At 40.6% G+C, this 23,206-nt stretch overlaps 1 protein-coding gene across 1 annotated transcript in view; it reads right to left on the bottom strand.

The window, feature by feature from the left end:
- Positions 1 to 23,206, bottom strand: part of psmc6 (proteasome 26S subunit, ATPase 6) — a 71,876-nt gene that overhangs the window by 36,919 nt on the left and 11,751 nt on the right. Inside the window, exons 3-4 of the mRNA XM_034161994.1 lie at positions 4,171 to 4,210; positions 4,038 to 4,090 (exon numbers count right to left, since the gene is read on the bottom strand). Of these exons, the coding sequence (XP_034017885.1) occupies positions 4,038 to 4,090; positions 4,171 to 4,210 (93 nt within the window). The remainder of the gene's footprint in view (positions 1 to 4,037; positions 4,091 to 4,170; positions 4,211 to 23,206) is intronic.

Below are 23,206 nucleotides of genomic sequence, written 5' to 3'. Positions count from 1 at the left end.
TTTTGCTCTGTATGCACCACTCTGCATTTAATCATTAGTGATCGATCTCTGCTCCCCTCCACAGCATGTCTTTTTCCTGGTTCTCTCCCTCAGCCCCAACCAGTCCCAGCAGAAGACTGCCCCTCCCTGAGCCTGGTTCTGCTGGAGGTTTCTTCCTGTTAAAAGGGAGTTTTTCCTTCCCACTGTAGCCAAGTGCTTGCTCACAGGGGGTCGTTTTGACCGTTGGGGTTTTACATAATTATTGTATGGCCTTGCCTTACAATATAAAGCGCCTTGGGGCAACTGTTTGTTGTGATTTGGCGCTATATAAAAAAATTGATTGATTGATTGATTGATATTCAATTGAATACACCACAAAGACAAGATATTTAATGTTCAAACTGATAAACTTTATTGTTTTTGTGCAAATATTTGCTCATTTTGAAATGGATGCCTGCAACACGTTTCAAAAAAGCTGGGACAGTGGTATGTTTCCCACTGTGTTACATCACCTTTCCTTCTAACAACACTCAATAAGCGTTTGGGAACTGAGGACACTAATTGTTGAAGCTTTGTAGGTGGAATTCTTTCCCATTCTTGCTTGATGTACGACTTCAGTTGTTCAACAGTCCGGGGTCTCCGTTGTCGTATTTTGTGCTTCATAATGCGCCACACATTTTCAATGGGCGACAGGTCTGGACTGCAGGCAGGCCAGTCTAGTACCCGCACCCTTTTACTACGAAGCCACGCTGTTGGAACACATGCAGAATGTGGCTTGGCACTGTCTTGCTGAAATAAACAGGGCCATCCCTGAAAAAGACGTTGCTTGGATGGCAGCATATGTTGCTCCAAAACCTGGATGTACCTTTCAGCATTGATGGTGCCATCAAAGATGTGTAAATTGCCCATACCATGTGCACTAACACACCCCCATACCATCACAGATGATGGCTTTTGAACGTTGCTCTGGTAACAATCTGGATGGTCTTTTTTCTGTTTTGTCCGGAGGACACAATGTCCATGATTTCCAAAAACAATTTGAAATGTGGACTCATCAGACCACAGCACACTTTTCCACTTTGTGTCTGTCCATTTCAAATAAGCTCGGGCCCAGAGAAGGCGGCGGTGTTTCTGGATGTTGTTGATGTTTGGCTTTCGCTTTGCATGGCAGAGTTTTAACTTGCACTTGTAGATGTAGCGACGAACTCTGTTAACTGACAATGGTTTTCTGAAGTGTTCCTGAGCCCACGCAGTAAGATCCTTTACACAACGATGTCGGTTTTTAATGCAGTGCCGCCTGAGGGGTCGAAGGTCACAGGCATTCAATGTTGGTTTTCGGCCTTGTCACTTACATGTAGAAAGTTCTCCAGATTCTCTGAATCTTCTGATTATATTATGGACTGTAGATGACGGAATCCCGAAATTCCTTGCAATTGAACGTTGAGAAACATTATTCTTAAACTGTTGGACTATTTTTTCACGCAGTTGTTCACAAAGTGGTGATCTCACCACATCTTTGCTTGTGAACGGCTGAGACTTTTGGGGATGTTCCTTTTATACCCAATCCTGACACTCACCCGTTTCCAGTTAACTTGTTCACCTGTGAAATGTTCCAAACAGGTGTTCTTTGAGCATTCATCAACTTTCCCAGTCTTCTGTTGCCCCTGTCCCAGCTTTTTTGAAATGTGTTGCAGGCATCCTTTTCAAAATGAGCAAATATTTGCATTAAACAAAAAAGTCTAGCAGTTTGAAGAGTACAGAAGCATTTCTGCTGCTTTGAAGGTGCCAATGAGCACAGTGGCCTTCATCATCTGTAAATGAAAGAAGTTCAGATCCACCAGGACTCTTCCTAGAGCTGGCCGCTCATGTAAAATGAGCAATCAGGGGAGAAGGACCTTTGTCAGGGAGGTGACCAAGAACCAGATGGTCACTCTGTCAGAACTCCGGCATTCCTCTGTGGAGAGAAGAGAACCTTCCAGAAGGACAACCATCTCTGCAGCAATCCACCAATCAGGCCTGGATGGTAGAGTGGCAAGACGGAAGCTACTCCTTAGTAAAAGGCACATGGCAGCCCACCTGGAGTTTGACAAAAGGCACCTGAAGGACTCTCAGACCAGGAGAAACAAAATTCTCTGGTGTGGTGAGACAAAGATTGAACTCTTTGCCGTCATGTTTGGGGGAAACCAGGCACCATCCCTACAAAAAGTATGGTGGTGGCAGCTTCATGCTGTTGGGACGTTTTTCAGCAGCAGGAACTGGGAGACTAGTCAGGACTGAGGGAAAGATTAATGCAGCAATGTGCAGAGACATCCTGGATGAAAACCTGCTCCAGAGCGCTCTTGACCTCAGACTGGGGCGCTGGTTCATCTTTCAGCAGGACAATGACCCTGAACACGCAATCAAGATATCAAAGGAGTAGCTTCAGGCCAATTCTGTGAATGTCCTTGAGTGGCCCAGCTAGAGCCCAAAACTGAATTGAACATCCCTGGAGAGATCTGAAAATGGCTGTGCACCGACGCTGTCCATCCAACCTGATGGAGCTTGAGAGGTGCTGCAAAGAGGAATGGACCAAACTGCTCAAAGATAGGTGCACCAAGCTTGTGGCATCATATTCAAGAAGACTTCAGGCTGTAATTGCTGACAAAGGTGCATCAACAAAGTATTGAGCAAAGGCTGTGAATACTTATGGACATGTGATTTCTTAGTTTTTAAAGATTTGCAAAAAATAAAAAATAAATAAAAAAACACATCGTTATAGGGTATTGTGTATAGAATTTTGAGGTAAAAAATGAATTTCATCCATTTTGGAATAAGGCTGTAACTGTTATGTGGGCCGCTGAAGAGGAGGTACTGCTGGCCCACTACCACCAGAGGGCGCCCTGCTTGGAGTGCGGGCTCCAAGCACGAGAGGGCGCCAGACCCAGAAGAAGTGACAGCTGTCATTCATCCCCTGCACCAGCTGTCACTCGTTCATCATCATCATCACCATCATAAAAGCCGGACTGCAACTCCACCTCCTCGCCGAGAAATCGACTACCGAGAGGTAATTTCTCTGCTGACTGACACATTGTGTAACCAACTGAACTTCTGTTGCAGCCGTTTTCCTGAAGTGTTGCCTTGTCTGGAGGATTGGCGTTTGGTGTGAGAGTGACGGCTTCACCTCGCACCCCATCCCAGATAAGTGGTAGATTAGGAGCTGCACGAGTGTGTGTGATTTGGAGGTGGAGGTGCTCCCTCCTAACTGTGTACAGACTGTAGACCACTGAGTGTACGGATTTACACTCATTCATCTTGTCTCTGCTTTTTGCCAGCAGTACCAGGGTCGACAGCCGAAGACAGAGGTCACCTGGGGATTCGGGACTTGGCGGCTCCGGTGTTCTTCAGACCGTTGGTGGTGGAGGCCGTGTGGGACGCGGCCTCTCTCTCGTCTGGGTCTTCTATCTTCGAGCCTGCCCACACGTCACCTGGTGTTAATTGACTTTGCAATTTCTGTGTATTTAGTTGTGTATTGTCACAACAGTAAATTGTTACCTTTTGGCTTACTCATTGTCCGTTCATTTGCGCCCCCTGTTGTGGGTCCGTGCTACGACACCTTCCCAACAGTAACATGACAAAATGGGGAAATGGTTGAGCGCTGTGAATACTTTCTAGTTGCACTGTAAGTGGGTGCCAGCGTCGGTTGGTGAAGTAACCTGCATCGGACTGGCGTCCCATCCAGGGGCAGGTGCAGAGTCTCATCCACTTGATGCTACAGAACCTGCAAATAAGCACTGGCATCAACTGCATCAGGGTCTGTAGAGGACTTGATGTTGATGAATGAAACAAAGTATAAAAAAAAAAGTCAGAAAATCAGGATACAGACCATCACGGAGTCCCAAAGAATCAAACACAACAAAGTCTAACATAACCTGATCTCGTCAAGCATCATCCTTGCAGGTCAACAATGAACATCTGAAGTCCCAACAAAAATGACTGAATGTTTAAAGTGAAACAGCAGAAAGAGGGACATCCTCATTCATATAGTGGCCAGATGTGCCAGCACTCAGTTCAGAACCAACCTGTCTGCGGCAGCCAACCACGTAGCGTGGCCCATTGGTGGCCTTGACGATGACTGGAATGTGAAGCACAGTAGAGATCAGAGGCTTCATAAACAAACTTAAAGAAATGCAACAGACAAACAGATGAACTTACATTTCTCCTCAGTCAGTTGTTTGAGCACCTCTCCGACGATCTGCAGGACAAAAGGGACAGACATGAAAAGACAGAAGAAGGCTTCCATGGTAACAGGTCAAAATGTAGATCAGCTGTGGCAAAAACCAGCAAAACACACGTGCAGCCAAGCCTACCGCGGAAAAGACTGGGTTCACACGTGATTCATCGGAGGTCTGATAATATCAGCTCAGCCTTTCACAAACGTGTTTTGCTGTGTTCACAGGTCAGCTGTAAACCGAATGTTCCATTATTTTCAATGAGAGGTTGATGGAAAAATTCCACCACTTCTGGCTCTGTGCATGGCTCCTACACACCATGACAACACTTGTGTCAAGTTTTGCCGCTTACCACCACAACAAAGACAAATCTGATGTTTTGTCTTTCACAAGGAGAAAAATGAGAGCAAGGAGATGGATTATTTCAGTGCAAAGAGTCACGAAGAATGTGTGTGATATTACAGAGAGGAATTTATCTTTTTCTTTTTTAATCTGTAACTTCAAAAAGTCAACTTTTTAAGCTGCATTCAGACTTGGGGCTTCCCATTTTAATTCTAAGGCTGAAAGATACAGCAGAACTTTAGTATTTTGCATAATTAAGTAAATTATCTTCTATGTCGTTAGCATTGACAAATGACATTGCCCAACTTCTGACACTGCCCAAATTGTCACTATAACCACTACACTGTCACTACATTACATCCCTGTACACTGATGCGAAGCAAGGTGGGGGGTGTTGCTCTTATTTATAAATCTAGGTTTAGCTTATTAGTTGTTGGGGGTCACAAATATAACTCGTTTGAGCATCTGATTCTCCGCTCTGCTCAGGATAATACGCAATGCCAAGGTCAGAAGAATAAAAATCGGCCGTATTACTTTGTCACTGTATAGGCCTCCTGCCCCATATTCTGAATTCTTAGATGAATTTGGTGCATTCATCTCTAACTTGTCAACTAGTGCAGATAACATTCTGATCATTGGTTACTTTATAAATAAGCCTTCTGATCCTCTCTGCAAATCATTCATGGAAATTGTGGATGCATTAGGATTTCGGCAATGCATTCGGGATTCAACGCACATTAGTGGAAATACCATGGATCTGGTTCTTGCGTGTGGTATTGCTGTCACGAATACTGACATCATGCCTCTTACATCAGTGGTCTGTGATCACTCACTTATTAAGTTTACAGTTTCGCTGCTGTGTTTAGTGGAACAACAACCTCATTTATCACTGCAGCGATGCATCAACTCCTCAACTAAGACTGAACTAGAAGCTAGACTGCCTGATGTCTTAGCCTCACTTATGACAAATAGCCAGTCAGTAGACAGACTTGTGGATACTTTAAACTCGGTGCTCAAAACTACACTCGACATGATTGCACCACCTGTGTTGAAACCGCGCTCCCCCAAATCACTGTCACCTTGGTTCAATGATTACCTGCGTGACCTCAAGCATAAAGCAAGAGGTCTAGAACGGAAATGGCGTCGTTCAAAATTAGAAGTATTCCACCTTGCGTGGCGTGATGCTATCTTAGACTATAAGCATGCATTATTGGCTACAAAGTCGACCTACTACTCTGACTTGATCAATCAATCAATCAATCAATTTTTTTTATATAGCGCCAAATCACAACAAACAGTTGCCCCAAGGCGCTTTATATTGTAAGGCAAGGCCATACAATAATTATGTAAAACCCCAACGGTCAAAACGACCCCCTGTGAGCAAGCACTTGGCTACAGTGGGAAGGAAAAACTCCCTTTTAACAGGAAGAAACCTCCAGCAGAACCAGGCTCAGGGAGGGGCAGTCTTCTGCTGGGACTGGTTGGGGCTGAGGGAGAGAACCAGGAAAAAGACATGCTGTGGAGGGGAGCAGAGATCGATCACTAATGATTAAATGCAGAGTGGTGCATACAGAGCAAAAAGAGAAAGAAACAGTGCATCATGGGAACCCCCCAGCAGTCTACGTCTATAGCAGCATAACTAAGGGATGGTTCAGGGTCACCTGATCCAGCCCTAACTATAAGCTTTAGCAAAAAGGAAAGTTTTAAGCCTAATCTTAAAAGTAGAGAGGGTGTCTGTCTCCCTGATCTGAATTGGGAGCTGGTTCCACAGGAGAGGAGCCTGAAAGCTGAAGGCTCTGCCTCCCATTCTACTCTTACAAACCCTAGGAACTACAAGTAAGCCTGCAGTCTGAGAGCGAAGCGCTCTATTGGGGTGATATGGTACTACGAGGTCCCTAAGATAAGATGGGACCTGATTATTCAAAACCTTATAAGTAAGAAGAAGAATTTTAAATTCTATTCTAGAATTAACAGGAAGCCAATGAAGAGAGGCCAATATAGGTGAGATATGCTCTCTCCTTCTAGTCCCCGTCAGTACTCTAGCTGCAGCATTTGAATTAACTGAAGGCTTTTTAGGGAACTTTTAGGACAACCTGATAATAATGAATTACAATAGTCCAGCCTAGAGGAAATAAATGCATGAATTAGTTTTTCAGCATCACTCTGAGACAAGACCTTTCTGATTTTAGAGATATTGCGTAAATGCAAAAAAGCAGTCCTACATATTTGTTTAATATGCGCTTTGAATGACATATCCTGATCAAAAATGACTCCAAGATTTCTCACAGTATTACTAGAGGTCAGGGTAATGCCATCCAGAGTAAGGATCTGGTTAGACACCATGTTTCTAAGATTTGTGGGGCCAAGTACAATAACTTCAGTTTTATCTGAGTTTAAAAGCAGGAAATTAGAGGTCATCCATGTCTTTATGTCTGTAAGACAATCTTGCAGTTTAGCTAATTGGTGTGTGTCCTCTGGCTTCATGGATAGATAAAGCTGGGTATCATCTGCGTAACAATGAAAATTTAAGCAATACCGTCTAATAATACTGCCTAAGGGAAGCATATATAAAGTGAATAAAATTGGTCCTAGCACAGAACCTTGTGGAACTCCATAATTAACTTTAGTCTGTGAAGAAGATTCCCCATTTACATGAACAAATTGTAATCTATTAGACAAATATGATTCAAACCACCGCAGCGCAGTGCCTTTAATACCTATGGCATGCTCTAATCTCTGTAATAAAATTTTATGGTCAACAGTATCAAAAGCAGCACTGAGGTCTAACAGAACAAGCACAGAGATGAGTCCACTGTCCAAGGCCATAAGAAGATCATTTGTAACCTTCACTAATGCTGTTTCTGTACTATGATGAATTCTAAAACCTGACTGAAACTCTTCAAATAGACCATTCCTCTGCAGATGATCAGTTAGCTGTTTTACAACTACCCTTTCAAGAATTTTTGAGAGAAAAGGAAGGTTGGAGATTGGCCTATAATTAGCTAAGATAGCTGGGTCAAGTGATGGCTTTTTAAGTAATGGTTTAATTACTGCCACCTTAAAAGCCTGTGGTACATAGCCAACTAACAAAGATAGATTGATCATATTTAAGATCGAAGCATTAAATAATGGTAGGGCTTCCTTGAGCAGCCTGGTAGGAATGGGGTCTAATAAACATGTTGATGGTTTGGATGAAGTAACTAATGAAAATAACTCAGACAGAACAATCGGAGAGAAAGAGTCTAACCAAATACCGGCATCACTGAAAGCAGCCAAAGATAACGATACGTCTTTGGGATGGTTATGAGTAATTTTTTCTCTAATAGTTCAAATTTTGTTAGCAAAGAAAGTCATGAAGTCATTACTAGTTAAAGTTAATGGAATACTCAGCTCAATAGAGCTCTGACTCTTTGTCAGCCTGGCTACAGTGCTGAAAAGAAACCTGGGGTTGTTCTTATTTTCTTCAATTAGTGATGAGTAGAAAGATGTCCTAGCTTTACGGAGGGCTTTTTTATAGAGCAACAGACTCTTTTTCCAGGCTAAGTGAAGATCTTCTAAATTAGTGAGACGCCATTTCCTCTCCAACTTACGGGTTATCTGCTTTAAGCTACGAGTTTGTGAGTTATACCACGGAGTCAGACACTTCTGATTTAAAGCTCTCTTTTTCAGAGGAGCTACAGCATCCAAAGTTGTCTTCAATGAGGATGTAAAACTATTGACGAGATACTCTATCTCCCTTACAGAGTTTAGGTAGCTACTCTGCACTGTGTTGGTATATGGCATTAGAGAACATAAAGAAGGAATCATATCCTTAAACCTAGTTACAGCGCTTTCTGAAAGACTTCTAGTGTAATGAAACTTATTCCCTACTGCTGGGTAGTCCATCAGAGTAAATGCAAATGTTATTAAGAAATGATCAGACAGAAGGGAGTTTTCAGGGAATACTGTTAAGTCTTCCATTTCCATACCATAAGTCAGAACAAGATCTAAGATATGATTAAAGTGGTGGGTGGACTCATTTACTTTTTGAGCAAAGCCAATAGAGTCTAATAATAGATTAAATGCAGTGTTGAGGCTGTCATTCTCAGCATCTGTGTGGATGTTAAAATCGCCCACTATAATTATCTTATCTGAGCTAAGCACTAAGTCAGACAAAAGGTCTGAAAATTCACAGAGAAACTCACAGTAACGACCAGGTGGACGATAGATAATAACAAATAAAACTGGTTTTTGGGACTTCCAATTTGGATGGACAAGACTAAGAGACAAGCTTTCAAATGAATTAAAGCTCTGTCTGGGTTTTTGATTAATTAATAAGCTGGAATGGAAGATTGCTGCTAATCCTCCGCCCCGGCCCGTGCTACGAGCATTCTGACAGTTAGTGTGACTCGGGGGTGTTGACTCATTTAAACTAACATATTCATCCTGCTGTAACCAGGTTTCTGTTAGGCAGAATAAATCAATATGTTGATCAATTATTATATCATTTACCAACAGGGACTTAGAAGAGAGAGACCTAATGTTTAATAGACCACATTTAACTGTTTTAGTCTGTGGTGCAGTTGAAGGTGCTATATTATTTTTTCTTTTTGAATTTTTATGCTTAAATAGATTTTTGCTGGTTATTGGTAGTCTGGGAGCAGGCACCGTCTCTACGGGGATGGGGTAATGAGGGGATGGCAGGGGGAGAGAAGCTGCAGAGAGGTGTGTAAGACTACAACTCTGCTTCCTGGTCCCAACCCTGCATAGTCACGGTTTGGAGGATTTAAGAAAATTGGCCAGATTTCTAGAAATGAGAGCTGCTCCATCCAAAGTGGGATGGATGCCGTCTCTCCTAACAAGACCAGGTTTTCCCCAGAAGCTTTGCCAATTATCTATGATAACAATTTGATAACAGTTTGATTGATCAACAAAAACAAGCATAACTCAAAGTTCTTGTTCGACAGGGTGGCAACACTTATTCATGGACAACCACCTGTCACTCGCTCTCCTTTTACAGCACAAGATTTCCTGGATTACTTTGAGAAGAAAATAGAAAGCATTAGGTTGAACATATCCCAGCATGCCTTAACCCAGCCACTACACCCTGCTATTGAGGTGGGCACCATTACTGAGGTATTACCTAGATTTACAGAATTTGATAGTATCTCACTAGGCTTGCTGATGAAACTTGTAACGTCAACAAAAAGCACAACCTGTTTATTTGATCCTATACCAACAAAACTGTTTAAGGACCTGATTAATCTTTCTTTAACTTCTGGATCTGTTCCTAAATGTTTCAAACCATTACTTAAGAAACCTAATCTTGACCCTAGTGTATTGAAAAACTATCGGCCGATATCAAATCTATCATTTTGCTCTAAAATTCTGGAAAAAGTGGTGTCACGGCAGCGTGTAGACTATCTTACTGAGAATAATCTCTTTGAGCCACTGCAGTCTGCTTTTAGAAAATATTCCACAGAGACGGCTCTCACTAAAGAGCTGCTGCTATAGACTTAGACTGCTGGGGGGTTCCCATGATGCACTGAGTGTTTCTTTCTCTTTTTGCTCTGTATGCACTACTCTGCATTTAATCATTAGTGATTTATCTCTGCTCCCCTCCACAGCATGTCTTTTTTCTGGTTCTCTCCCTCAGCCCCAACCAGTCCCAGCAGAAGACTGCCCCTCCCTGAGCCTGGTTCTGCTGGAGGTTTCTTCATGTTAAAAGGGAGTTTTTCCTTCCCACTGTCGCCAAGTGCTTGCTCACAGGGGGTCGTTTTGACCGTTGGGGTTTTTACGTAATTATTGTATGGCCTTGCCTTACAATATAAAGCGCCTTGGGGCAACTGTTTGTTGTGATTTGGCGCTAAATAAATAAAATTGATTGATTGATTGACTAAAGTGGTGAATGATCTTCTGCTTACAATGGATTTGGACACCACTACATTTCTGTTGCTGTTAGATCTCAGTGCTGCATTTGATACAGTGGATCATCATATTCTACTTGATAGGCTGGAAAATAATTTTGGGATTACTGGGAGTGCCCTTGCATGGCTGACGTCATACCTGACCAGTCGTTCTGTGTTTTGTACAATAACACTACCTCTAACCTTAGTGACATGAAATTTGGGGTTCCACAGGGGTCTGTCTTAGGCCCCCTGCTTTTCTCCCTTTATATAGCACCCCTTGGGCACATATTGCGGCGTTTTGAGATCACCTTTCACTGCTATGCAGATGATACACAGTTATATATGCTGATAACTGCTGGTAATCTCGTTCACATAAAATCCTTAGAAGATTGCCTTGCAGCAGTGAGAAGTTGGATGTCTAGAAACTTCCTACTTTTAAACTCTGATAAGACTGAAATAATGGTTCTTGGTCCAGTGAGACATCGGCATTAATTTGACCAGTTAACGCTCAGCCTCGGCTCGTGTGTCATACATCACACTGACAAAGTGAGGAACCCTGGGGTAATTTTTGATCCTTTGTTGTCCTTTGGCCTCCATATTAGAAATATTACTAGGACTGCTTTCTACCACCTGCGAAATATAGCGAAGATTCGTCCCATCCTGTCTATGGCTGATGCTGAGACCCTGATCCATGCAATCATCTCTTCTAGATTGGACTACTGCAATGTTCTATTGTATGGTTTACCGCAGTCTAGCATTAGGGCTCTCCAATTGGTTCAAAATGCTGCAGCCAGACTTTTGACACGAAGCAGAAAGTTCGACCACATTACACCCATTTTGGCGTCTCTTCACTGGCTTACTGTCCCAGCGAGATCAGATTTTAAGGTTCTGCTATTAACCTATAAAATTATTCATGGACTAGCACCCCCCTACCTAGCTGACCTAATTAAACCTTACGTACCGGCCCGGGCTTTACGTTCTCAGGATGCAGGACTACTTTGTGTCCCTAGGGTGAATAAGAAGTCTGCGGGTCACAGAGCTTTCTCTTATCGTGCCCCTGTTCTGTGGAATGGTCTCTTTGCATCAATAAAACAATCAGATTCTGTGGAGACTTTCAAGTCCAGACTTAAGACACACTTCTTTTCCCTTTCATATGGCTAGCATACTGGTACAGTTTTGTTTTACGCTTTTTACTCTTTTAATTCATTTATTATTCTACCAGCAAAGTGAATACAGCATATCTGCATTATTTTTGCCAGTATTAAAACTTTTAATTTACCAAATTATCAATGCAGAAGAATAATTTGACTGTTGGAAATGTTGTCATCACACAGTTTGTCCAGCAGAGAGCTATCTGATGGCATTGTTTACAATGCTGTCAAGCAGTGGTCGGCAGCTGCTGGCCCGCAGGCCAAAACTGGCCCACCAGTAATATCTGACTCATTGTGATTTCAAAAATCAAATTTGTTAAAATTATTTATCTTCACAAAAATAACAATTTAAAGAATTCAAAGTCTTTATTCAAAAAAATATAAAACCACTGCTTTAGAAACACAATTCTCAAGTCAGTGGCTATAGAAGTGATCCCTGAAAGTATAGTCAGTCCAACCAAGACATCCTCCTCTGTTTAATCCAAACACTCAATTTCAGTGATTCAATGAAAAAACTGAACCGTTAACAAGCTATAAATCAAATCAGTGCATCCCAGTCAATAAATGCCGTTATTTCTATACACGTATGGCTTTTTTGTTGAAAGTAAGATTTTCAAAACATATAATCATGACAACTAATGAGTCAAAGTATACTTTTAAACATTTTTTTGATAAAGAGATGTAAAGATGTAAAGTACAATATGATTATAAAAACAAGTCTGCTAACAAACTCGCAATAAACACTTGATTTAGAGATCAATCTCAGGCAAAATAGCCACAATGCAACGTGGCAGCACAATCTTGCTCCGTGTTCTTGATCGGCTGTTGTAATGATCGCACACATTTATAAACAATTAAATCAATAATCATTAAAGTAATACAGTGTGATAAATGAAATGATAAACAGCGTGAAATCACACAAAAATATAAAGCTTGAAAGCAGTTTTTTAATTAAAGTAATTGCATCAGTTATAAATTTGCGATAAAGGAGAGTTGAGGTGAATGTTTTGGTTTTCAAGAATCTGGAAGACGGTGCAAAGGATTCATTTAATCTGGATTAATTTTCTTCTTATAACGGCAAAAATTCTTGTAAATGTAAAAGTCAGAAGTTGTTTTGTTGCCTTTTTCAGGATTGTGAAATGAAAACTGAAATCCAAGGAAAATTAGCGGGAGGTCTGGGGGGTCACAGCCCCCCTGGAGAAACCAACATAATTTTGTATCTAATGATACATTTTCAACATGTCCTGGAAGAAAAAAAAAACTCAAAAGAAGTGCATATTTAAATAATCCTAGCTAGATCCAAACTTTCATTTGAACTGTCAATGATAATGTTGAAATAACAGAATATGACATGGAAGCAGGACCTGGAATGATTTTCCTTTTCATTGTAAACCAAATTATGCATTAACTCAGAACAATGAAACTATTTCAAAAACCACAGCTAAAGCTTGTAGAATATTTTGAAAATTATTGTAAAATATCAATAACATACCTTATAGTAAAAAAGTCACTTATATCCTTGTGTAAATTCCCGTAAATTCATTCACAGCCACGTCTTTTTTTTCCAATGAAATAAAGTCTACATTAATTTTACAAAGTCATATAATCTTGTCTGAAATCCTGTGTGAACAGTGCAATGTTTATTTTCCAGAGATAAAAAAAAATTCTTACCTTGTTTCTTGAGGGCACAAGATTCAGTGAGCTTTTCCCATTTGTTTTATCTGTGTTCATGAAGACAAACTTTAAATTCAACCCAGCGCCAATTCCATGGATTCTTGTCCTCATTAAACTTTTTCAAACCGTGTTTCTCGCCATCTTCCCTCTCGACATTGCTCCGTGACACAGACATGGCGCAAAATTCTTCTTTTACAAACTTGATGGCTCTTAATGTATGCAATGTCCACATGCTACATTTAGCTTAAAGAACAGCGTCTTGGAGCTTCGCCGTAGCAAACAACCAGTCACGCTTTGAGAGAGGGATTATTCTCAGCCGACTTCCTCGGATCAGAGGACACAGATTTATATCATTATACAGATCAGTGTCCGCGGACTTTTAAAACTTGCACAATGTCCTAAAAAAAGAACGCTTTGCAACTGCCATTTTAAAAACTCAGTGACTATCACAAAGCCCTGTTTTTAAACAATGCTCCGGTTATTATACAGTACGTATTGCAAATATAAAATTTTTTAGACACATCCACTATTAAACTTAAAAATTAGCAAGTTTGAAATAAAACCTTCCACCACCCCCCAAGTGTTAATAAAGCTGCCCCCGCCCCTAATATTACGCTGCATCCACATGCTCAAACCAGGAAGTGAGTTCTTCAACATTAGTTGTTTAAAACACATGAATAGTCTCTGAAAATTAGCATTTTGGCCTTTTTGATTTTGGAAGAACTTATTTAAAATCCACAGATTAACCTGAATGGAGGATCAGAGATGTCGAAACTGCTTCAGATTAGGGGTGGGCGATATATACAATAGAACCGTTTCACGGTATAAATTTGGCCGACAGTAGAGATTTAGACTCCACCGACCAATCGTGGTAATGCTTGTTGATGACATCATCGTATCTTCCTCAGTGACTCTGAATGACTGGAAAAGCCTGCAGTCAGTGCTTTGGTCACAGGCTCCATGTCCACCTTGGTAGATTAAAACTTCTCCTTGTAAGAGTGCAAAATTATAAGATATGTTAACCCTCTGGAGTAGCCTGACTGAATTTGGGCATGTGTCACATGAACAAATTAAGCAATTGCCCCATTAAATTCACCAGGCTCAGTCTCTGTTTCAGTGCGTTTCAAAAGTGCACACTTCAAGCTTTATACGAGTTTTTAAATTATGTTAATGGGCCTACTATAACCTGAATTATGAAATCATTTCCGCAATGTTTTTTTCTTTTTTGTAAATTTTATGGTTATATTTGGTGTGCTTATTTGCAGAAAGCCACAGTAAACAGTCTCACGTTTCCTTATTCACCTCCACCGACAGCTCTGTCTCAGGGCAGGAGAGCAGAGAAAAAAACACACCTTCCGCTCTATCATTGGTGGAACCCCACGACATAATCCGATCAGGATCATCAACCCAGAGGTCTTTCTGGACAAAACGCCACCAAAAGCAGACAAACTAACACTGCCTCCTGCTGGACAGAAGCAGGAATCGCAAAATGAGATTATTCCAATGCACAAAAATACGTCTCACAAGAGAATCAGGTGCTCAAAATGAATTATATCCGTTTTTGTTTTTTTTTGTTTTTATTTATTTGTTTGTTTAATTTAATCAATTTAGCTTTGCAAAGGGACTACATGACCCATTCATTAACACTTCTATTCTAACTTTTACACTTAAATTTACATCGTGATATACACCATTACTGTGAAGGGATTCAATTTATATCGTGATATGAATTTTAAGTCATATCGCCCATCCCTAATTGAGACTGACTTTGATACTGAAGCAGTGAAACATGGCTCTCAGTGTTTATTTCAATAAAACATCACTTTAAATAAAAACTACATCAAAGCCTATTAAATTTCGATGACCAAAAATGATCCAAATGATGGCAAATTCAAGTTACTTTTCTTTAAATTATAGATTTATTAAATTCGCCATTTTTGCCCAAGACTGGATAGTTTTGAAAAAAAAATAAAATAAAATAAGAAATCTGGTTTTGCCCGATGAAGATGTGATGTTCTGGCCTGCTGTTAAACCGCACACGTGCAGAGAAAAAAATTGGTCTCAATCAATCAATCAATCAATTTTATTTATATAGCGCCAAATCACAACAAACAGTTGCCCCAAGGCACTTTATATTGTAAGGCAAGGCCATACAATAATTACGTAAAAACCCCAATGGTCAAAACAACCCCCTGTGAGCAAGCACTTGGCGACAGTGGGAAGGAAAAACTCCCTTTTAACAGGAAGAAACCTCCAGCAGAACCAGGCTCAGGGAGGGGCAGTCTTCTGCTGGGACTGGTTGGGGCTGAGGGAGAGAACCAGGAAAAAGACATGCTGTGGAGGGGAGCAGAGATCAATCACTAATGATTAAATGCAGAGTGGTGCATACAGAGCAAAAAGAGAAAGAAACACTCAAGGCATTATGGGAACCCCCCAGCAGTCTAAGTCTATAGCAGCATAACTAAGGGATGGTTCAGGGTCACCTGATCCAGCCCTAACTATAAGCTTTAGCAAAAAGGAAAGTTTTAAGCCTAATCTTAAAAGTAGAGAGGGTGTCTGTCTCCCTGATCTGAACTGGGAGCTGGTTCCACAGGAGAGGAGCCTGAAAGCTGAAGGCTCTGCCTCCCATTCTACTCTTAAAGGAGATGATAGTTGTCTTTGGCAAGAGGAAAGCACAACACCTACTATGAGGTCCCTAAGATAAGAAGGGACCTGATTATTCAAAACCTTATAAGTAAGAAGAATTTTAAATTCTATTCTAGAATTAACAGGGAGCCAATGAAGAGAAGCCAATATGGGTGAAATATGCTCTCTCCTTCTAGTCCCCGTCAGCACTCTAGCTGCAGCATTTTGAATTAACTGAAGGCTTTTTAGGGAACTTTTAGGACAACCTGATAATAATGAATTACAATAGTCCAGCCTAGAGGAAATAAATGCATGAATTAGTTTTTCAGCATCACTCTGAGACAAGACCTTTCTAATTTTAGAGATATTGCGTAAATGCAAAAAAGCAGTCTTACATATTTGTTTAATATGCGCTTTGAATGACATATCCTGATCAAAAATGACTCCAAGATTTCTCACAGTATTACTAGAGGTCAGGGTAATGCCATCCAGAGTAAGGATCTGGTTAGACACCATGTTTCTAAGATTTGTGGGGCCAAGTACAATAACTTCAGTTTTATCTGAGTTTAAAAGCAGGAAATTAGAGGTCATCCATGTCCTTATGTCTGTAAGACAATCCTGCAGTTTAGCTAATTGGTGTGTGTCCTCTGGCTTCATGGATAGATAAAGCTGGGTATCATCTGCGTAACAATGAAAATTTAAGCAATGCCGTCTAATAATACTGCCTAAGGGAAGCATGTATAAAGTGAATAAAATTGGTCCTAGCACAGAACCTTGTGGAACTCCATAATTAACCTTAGTCTGTGAAGAAGATTCACCATTTACATGAACAAACTTTAATCTATTAGATAAATATGATTCAAAGCACCGCAGCGCAGTGCCTTTAATACCTATGGCATGCTCTAATCTCTGTAATAAAATTTTATGGTCAACAGTATCAAAAGCAGCACTGAGGTCTAACAGAACAAGCACAGAGATGAGTCCACTGTCTGAGGCCATAAGATCATTTGTAACCTTCACTAATGCTGTTTCTGTACTATGATGAATTCTAAAACCTGACTGAAACTCTTCAAATAGACCATTCCTCTGCAGATGATCAGTTAGCTGTTTTACAACTACCCTTTCAAGAATTTTTGAGAGAAAAGGAAGGTTGGAGATTGGCCTATAATTAGCTAAGATAGCTGGGTCAAGTGATGGCTTTTTAAGTAATGGTTTAATTACTGCCACCTTAAAAGCCTGTGGTACATAGCCAACTAACAAAGATAGATTGACCATATTTAAGATCGAAGCATTAAATAATGGTAGGGCTTCCTTGAGCAGCCTGGTAGGAATGGGGTCTAATAAACATGTTGATGGTTTGGATGAAGTAACTAATGAAAATAACTCAGACAGAACAATCGGAGAGAAAGAGTCTAACCAAATACCGGCATCACTGAAAGCAGCCAAAGATAACGATATGTCTTTGGGATGGTTATGAGTAATTTTTTCTCTAATAGTTAAAATTTTGTTAGCAAAGAAAGTCATGAAGTCATTACTAGTTAAAGTTAATGGAATACTCAGCTCAATAGAGCTCTGACTCTTTGTCAGCCTGGCTACAGTGCTGAAAAGAAACCTGGGGTTGTTATTTTCTTCAATTAGTGATGAGTAGAAAGATGTCCTAGCTTTACGGAGGGCTTTTTTATAGAGCAACAGACTCTTTTTCCAGGATAAGTGAAGATCTTCTAAATTAGTGAGACGCCATTTCCTCTCCAACTTACGGGTTATCTGCTTTAAGCTACGAGTTTGTGAGTTATACCACGGAGTCAGGCACTTCTGATTTAAAGCTCTCTTTTTTAGAGGAGCTACAGCATCCAAAGTTGTCTTCAATGAGGATGTAAAACTATTGACGAGATACTCTATGTCACTTACAGAGTTTAGGTAGCTACTCTGCACTGTGTTGGTATATGGCATTAGAGAACATAAAGAAGGAATCATATCCTTAAACCTAGTTACAGCGCTTTCTGAAAGACTTCTAGTGTAATGAAACTTATTTCTCACTGCTGGGTAGTCCATCAGAGTAAATGTAAATGTTATTAAGAAATTATCAGACAGAAGGGAGTTTTCAGGGGATACTGTTAAGTCTTCTATTTCCATACCATAAGTCAGAACAAAATCTAAGATATGATTAAAGTGGTGGGTGGACTCATTTACTTCTTGAGCAAAGCCAATAGAGTCTAATAATAGATTAAATGCAGTGTTGAGGCTGTCATTCTCAGCATCTGTGTGGATGTTAAAATCGCCCACTATAATTATCTTATCTGAGCTAAGCACTAAGTCAGACAAAAGGTCTGAAAATTCACAGAGAAACTCACAGTAACGACCAGGTGGACGATAGATAATAACAAATAAAACTGGTTTTTGGGACTTCCAATTTGGATGGACAAGACTAAGAGTCAAGCTTTCAAATGAATTAAAGCTCTGTCTGGGTTTTTGATTAATTAATAAGCTGGAATGGAAGATTGCTGCTAATCCTCCGCCCCGGCCCGTGCTACGAGCATTCTGACAGTTAGTGTGACTCGGGGGTGTTGACTCATTTAAACTAACATATTCATCCTGCTGTAACCAGGTTTCTGTAAGGCAGAATAAATCAATATGTTGATCAATTATTATATCATTTACCAACAGGGACTTAGAAGAGAGAGACCTAATGTTTAATAGACCACATTTAACTGTTTTAGTCTGTGGTGCAGTTGAAGGTGCTATATTATTTTTTCTTTTTGAATTTTTATGCTTAAACAGATTTTTGCTGGTTATTGGTAGTCTGGGAGCAGGCACCGTCTCTACGGGGATGGGGTAATGAGGGGATGGCAGGGGGAGAGAAGCTGCAGAGAGGTGTGTAAGACTACAACTCTGCTTCCTGGTCCCAACCCTGGATAGTCACGGTTTGGAGGATTTAAGAAAATTGGCCAGATTTCTAGAAATGAGAGCTGCTCCATCCAAAGTGGGATGGATGCCGTCTCTCCTAACAAGACCAGGTTTTCCCCAGAAGCTTTGCCAATTATCTATGAAGCCCACCTCATTTTTTGGACACCACTCAGACAGCCAGCAATTCAAGGAGAACATGCGGCTAAACATGTCACTCCCGGTCTGATTGGGGAGGGGCCCAGAGAAAACTAAAGAGTCCGACATTGTTTTTGCAAAGTTACACACCGATTTAATGTTGATTTTAGTGACCTCCGATTGGCGTAACCAGGTGTCATTACTGCCGACGTGAATTACAATCTTACCAAATTTACGCTTAGCCTTAGCCAGCAGTTTCAAATTTCCTTCAATGTCGCCTGCTCTGGCCCCCGGAAGACAATTGACTATGGTTGCTGGTGTCGCTAACTTCACATTTCGCAAAACAGAGTCGCCAATAACCAGAGTTTGATCCTCGGCGGGTGTGTCGCCGAGTGGGGGAAAACGGTTAGAGATGTGAACGGGTTGGCGGTGTACACAGGGCTTCTGTTTAGGGCTACGCTTCCTCCTCACAGTCACCCAGTCAGCCTGCTTTCCCGGCTGCTCGGGATCTGCCAGGGGGTAACTAACGGCGGCTAAGCTACCTTGGTCCGCACCGACTACAGGGGCCTGGCTAGCTGTAGAATTTTCCACGGTGCGGAGCCGAGTCTCCAATTCGCCCAGCCTGGCCTCCAAAGCTACGAATAAGCTACACTTATTACAAGTACCATTACTGCTAAAGGAGGCCGAGGAATAACTAAACATTTCACACCCAGAGCAGAAAAGTGCGGGAGAGACAGGAGAAGCCGCCATGCTAAATCGGCTAAGAGCTAGTAGCTACGCTAAGCTAGCGGATTCCTAAAAACACGCAAAGTGAATAATGTGTAAATAATTTAGAGGTGATTCAGCAGAAGGAGTGCTTTAGTTAAGGCACGTAAAGATTACACTGGGAAACAAATCGTAATCTAGATAACTAGATCAATCTAACTGCGCAGATTAAACAGCTAACAGATACAGAAAAACACCGCTGTGCTCCGGAACAGGAAGTGATACAATACCGCAGTGAGAGCCAACCACCAGTAGAGGCAAGCCGAATTGTTTTCCACCGACGCGGCTCCACCTGAAGCCCGAGGCGCCAGCGCAGTTCCACCGGCGCAGCTTCACCAAGGCCCGAGGCGCCAGCGCACATCCACCGGCGCGGCTCCACCGGCGCGGCTCCACCTGAAGCCCGAGGCGCAAGCGCAGTTCCACCGGCGCGGCTCCACCTGAAGCCCGAGGCGCAAGCGCAGTTCCACCGGCGCGGCTCCACCTGAAGCCCGAGGCGCCAGCGCAGTTCCACCGGCGCGGCTTTACCGAGGCCCGAGGCGCCAGCTGGGAGTTATCTGACCATGGGTCCGAAGAAGGCACTGACGGCAGAGGAGGGAGATGATAACAAGAAGTCCCTGGACTTTTTGTCTGAGGAAATCTCTGTTGTTAGAATGCAGCAGAAATCCATTATGGAGCTGGTGGAAGAAGGCTCTCTGGATCCAGAATGCCGAGAAATACCGGCGTCTGGTGCACCTGGAGAACCGTGTTGCGGAGTTGGAACAGTACACAAGGATGAACGACATTATTACAGGAATTCATATTAAACCTCGATCCTACGCACGGGCGGTGTCAGAAGACAGCGGAGGGGAGGCCAGTGAGCAGGAGGCCAGCTCAGTGGAACAACAGGTGGCTGACTTCCTGCAATCTAAAGGTATTCAAATGGACTGTAATAACATTGACGCGTGCCACCCCCTGCCCAGGAGAGAGGATGGAGACAAGCAAGCTGTTATAATGAGGTTTGTCAACAGAAAACATAAAATGGCATTGTTAAAACAGGGACAGAAACTCAAAGGAACAAACGTATTCATCAATGAACATCTGACCAAAAGAAACGCAGACATCGCCAGGAAAGCACGTTTCTTAAAAAGCAGGGAAAAATTCAACAGACATGGACATCCAACTGCAAAACATTTATCAAATTGAATGGAACACCAGAACAAGCGAAGGTTATGGTAATCAGGAACATCGAGGAACTGGACAAATACAACCAATAAGGTATGAGGACACAAACACATCACAACACCATGACACAGACCAGAGGAACCTATACATCTACTACATCATCTACATCTGGAGACAAGAAGGATATAACTCACAGGATTGCTGATCATGGAAAACTAGAACTGAGAACATTTAAATACACAGACCACAATGTACTGGACTTGGAGCACGATATAGACCCGGACAATAATTTCTTCTCAAATATCAATGACAGTTGTTGCTATTATACAGATGAACAGTTTAATCAGATCATTAAAACAGATAAATTATCAATAATCCATTTCAACAGCAGAAGTCTATATGCAAACTTTAACAACATTAAAGAATATTTAAGTCAATTTAAAAAAAAATATTTAACATAAATGCTATAACAACATGGATCAATGAAGATAAAGGAATGGATTTTGAACTGGATGGATATGAATTTAATTGTGTAAACAGAAAGAATAAGAGTGGAGGAGGAGTGGCTGTGTATGTGGATAAGAACATGGATTATAAAATAGTAGACAATATGACAACTGTGATTGATAACTTATTAGAATGTATAACTATTGAAATATATGAAGAAAAAAGCAAAAATGTATTAGTCAGCTGTATATATAGAGCACCAGGATCTAGTATTGAAACATTCACTGACTGTATGGGAAAAACGTTCTCAAAAACTAATCAAAAAACTGTATTCATTTGTGGTGACTTAAATATTGATCTGCTCAATCCAAATAAGCATAAAATAACAGATGAATTTATCAATATAATGTACAGTATGAGTTTATATCCAAAAATCACCAGGCCAAGCAGAATTACATCCCATAGTGCTACCTTAATTGATAATATATTCAGCAATGATATTTAAAATAATACTGTGAGTGGATTATTAATCAATGACATTAGTGACCATCTACCAGTTTTCATCGTTTATAATAGAAACCATCGGCAGAATCAGCCAGAGGAGAAAATAAAATACAGGCGAGTGCGGACAGAGGAAAACATGAACACACTAAAGAAGGATTTACAGGAGCAAAACTGGGAAAAGGTATACAGTGAAAGTGATGTTGATAGTGCATATGAAACTTTTTTACAAATATTTACATCATTATATGATAAAAATTGTCCAATTAAACAAGACTGCAGAAAACAAAAAATCCAAGATCGACCATGGATGACGAAAGGGTTACAAAATGCATGTAATAAGAAAAATAAACTGTATAGAGAATTCATAAAACTAAAGACTAAAGAGGCAGAAAATAGATATAAGAAATACAAAAATAGATTAACTAATATTATACGGGTATGTAGGAAGGAATATTATAGTAACATATTATATAATAACAAAAACAATATTAAAGGAATATGGGGTATATTAAATAGCATTATCAAAAATGGTAACAAAAAACAGAGTTACCCTCAATATTTCATTGATAATAATGTCAAGAAGGAAAATAAGGATGAGGTAGTCAACGGTTTTAATAATGTTTTTGTAAATATTGGACCACGCTTGGCAGAAAAAATTCCAGATTCCCAACCTGAGGATTGGGATAATAATCTCATAGAAAGAAATCCCTGTTCACTGTTCCTTACAGCAGTGGATGGAAAAGCAATTATAGACATTGTGAATAATTGTAAATATAAAACATCTACCGATTTAAATGAAATTGATATGGTGGTGGTAAAACAGGTCACTGAATGGATTGCAGAACCATTAACATACATCTGTAACTTATTTCAAACCGGTAAATTTTCCAATCAAATGAAAATAGCTAAGGTTGTGCCACTGTATAAGACTGGGGATAGACACCACTTCAAAATTATAGACCTGTTTCTTTGCTTCCACAATTTTCCAAATTATTAGAAAAGTTATTCAATAATAGATTAGACAAATTCATAAATAAACATAAATTACTTACTGATAGTCAATATGGATTCAGAGCACATAGTTCAACATCACTTGCATTAATAGAATCAGTTGAGGAGACAAACGCCATAGACCACAAATTACATTCAGTTGGAATATTTATAGACCTTAAAAAGGCTTTTGATACAATCAATCATGACATATTAATCAATAAACCAGAACAGTATGGGATTAGGGTGTTGGTGTTGCACTGGGTGAGAAGCTACTTAAGTAACAGAAAACAGTTTGTGAAGTTGGGGGAATATACATCATCATGCTTGGACATTGCTTGTGGCGTCCCACAGGGGTCAGTATTGGCTCCAAAACGGTTTCTAATTTATATAAATGATATTGTCAATGTTTCCAAAATATTAAAATTAGTAT

This window comes from Thalassophryne amazonica, chromosome 21 (assembly GCF_902500255.1).
Source record: "Thalassophryne amazonica chromosome 21, fThaAma1.1, whole genome shotgun sequence".
Taxonomy (NCBI): domain Eukaryota; kingdom Metazoa; phylum Chordata; class Actinopteri; order Batrachoidiformes; family Batrachoididae; genus Thalassophryne; species Thalassophryne amazonica.
This window is presented reverse-complemented; position numbering and strand designations above follow the sequence as displayed.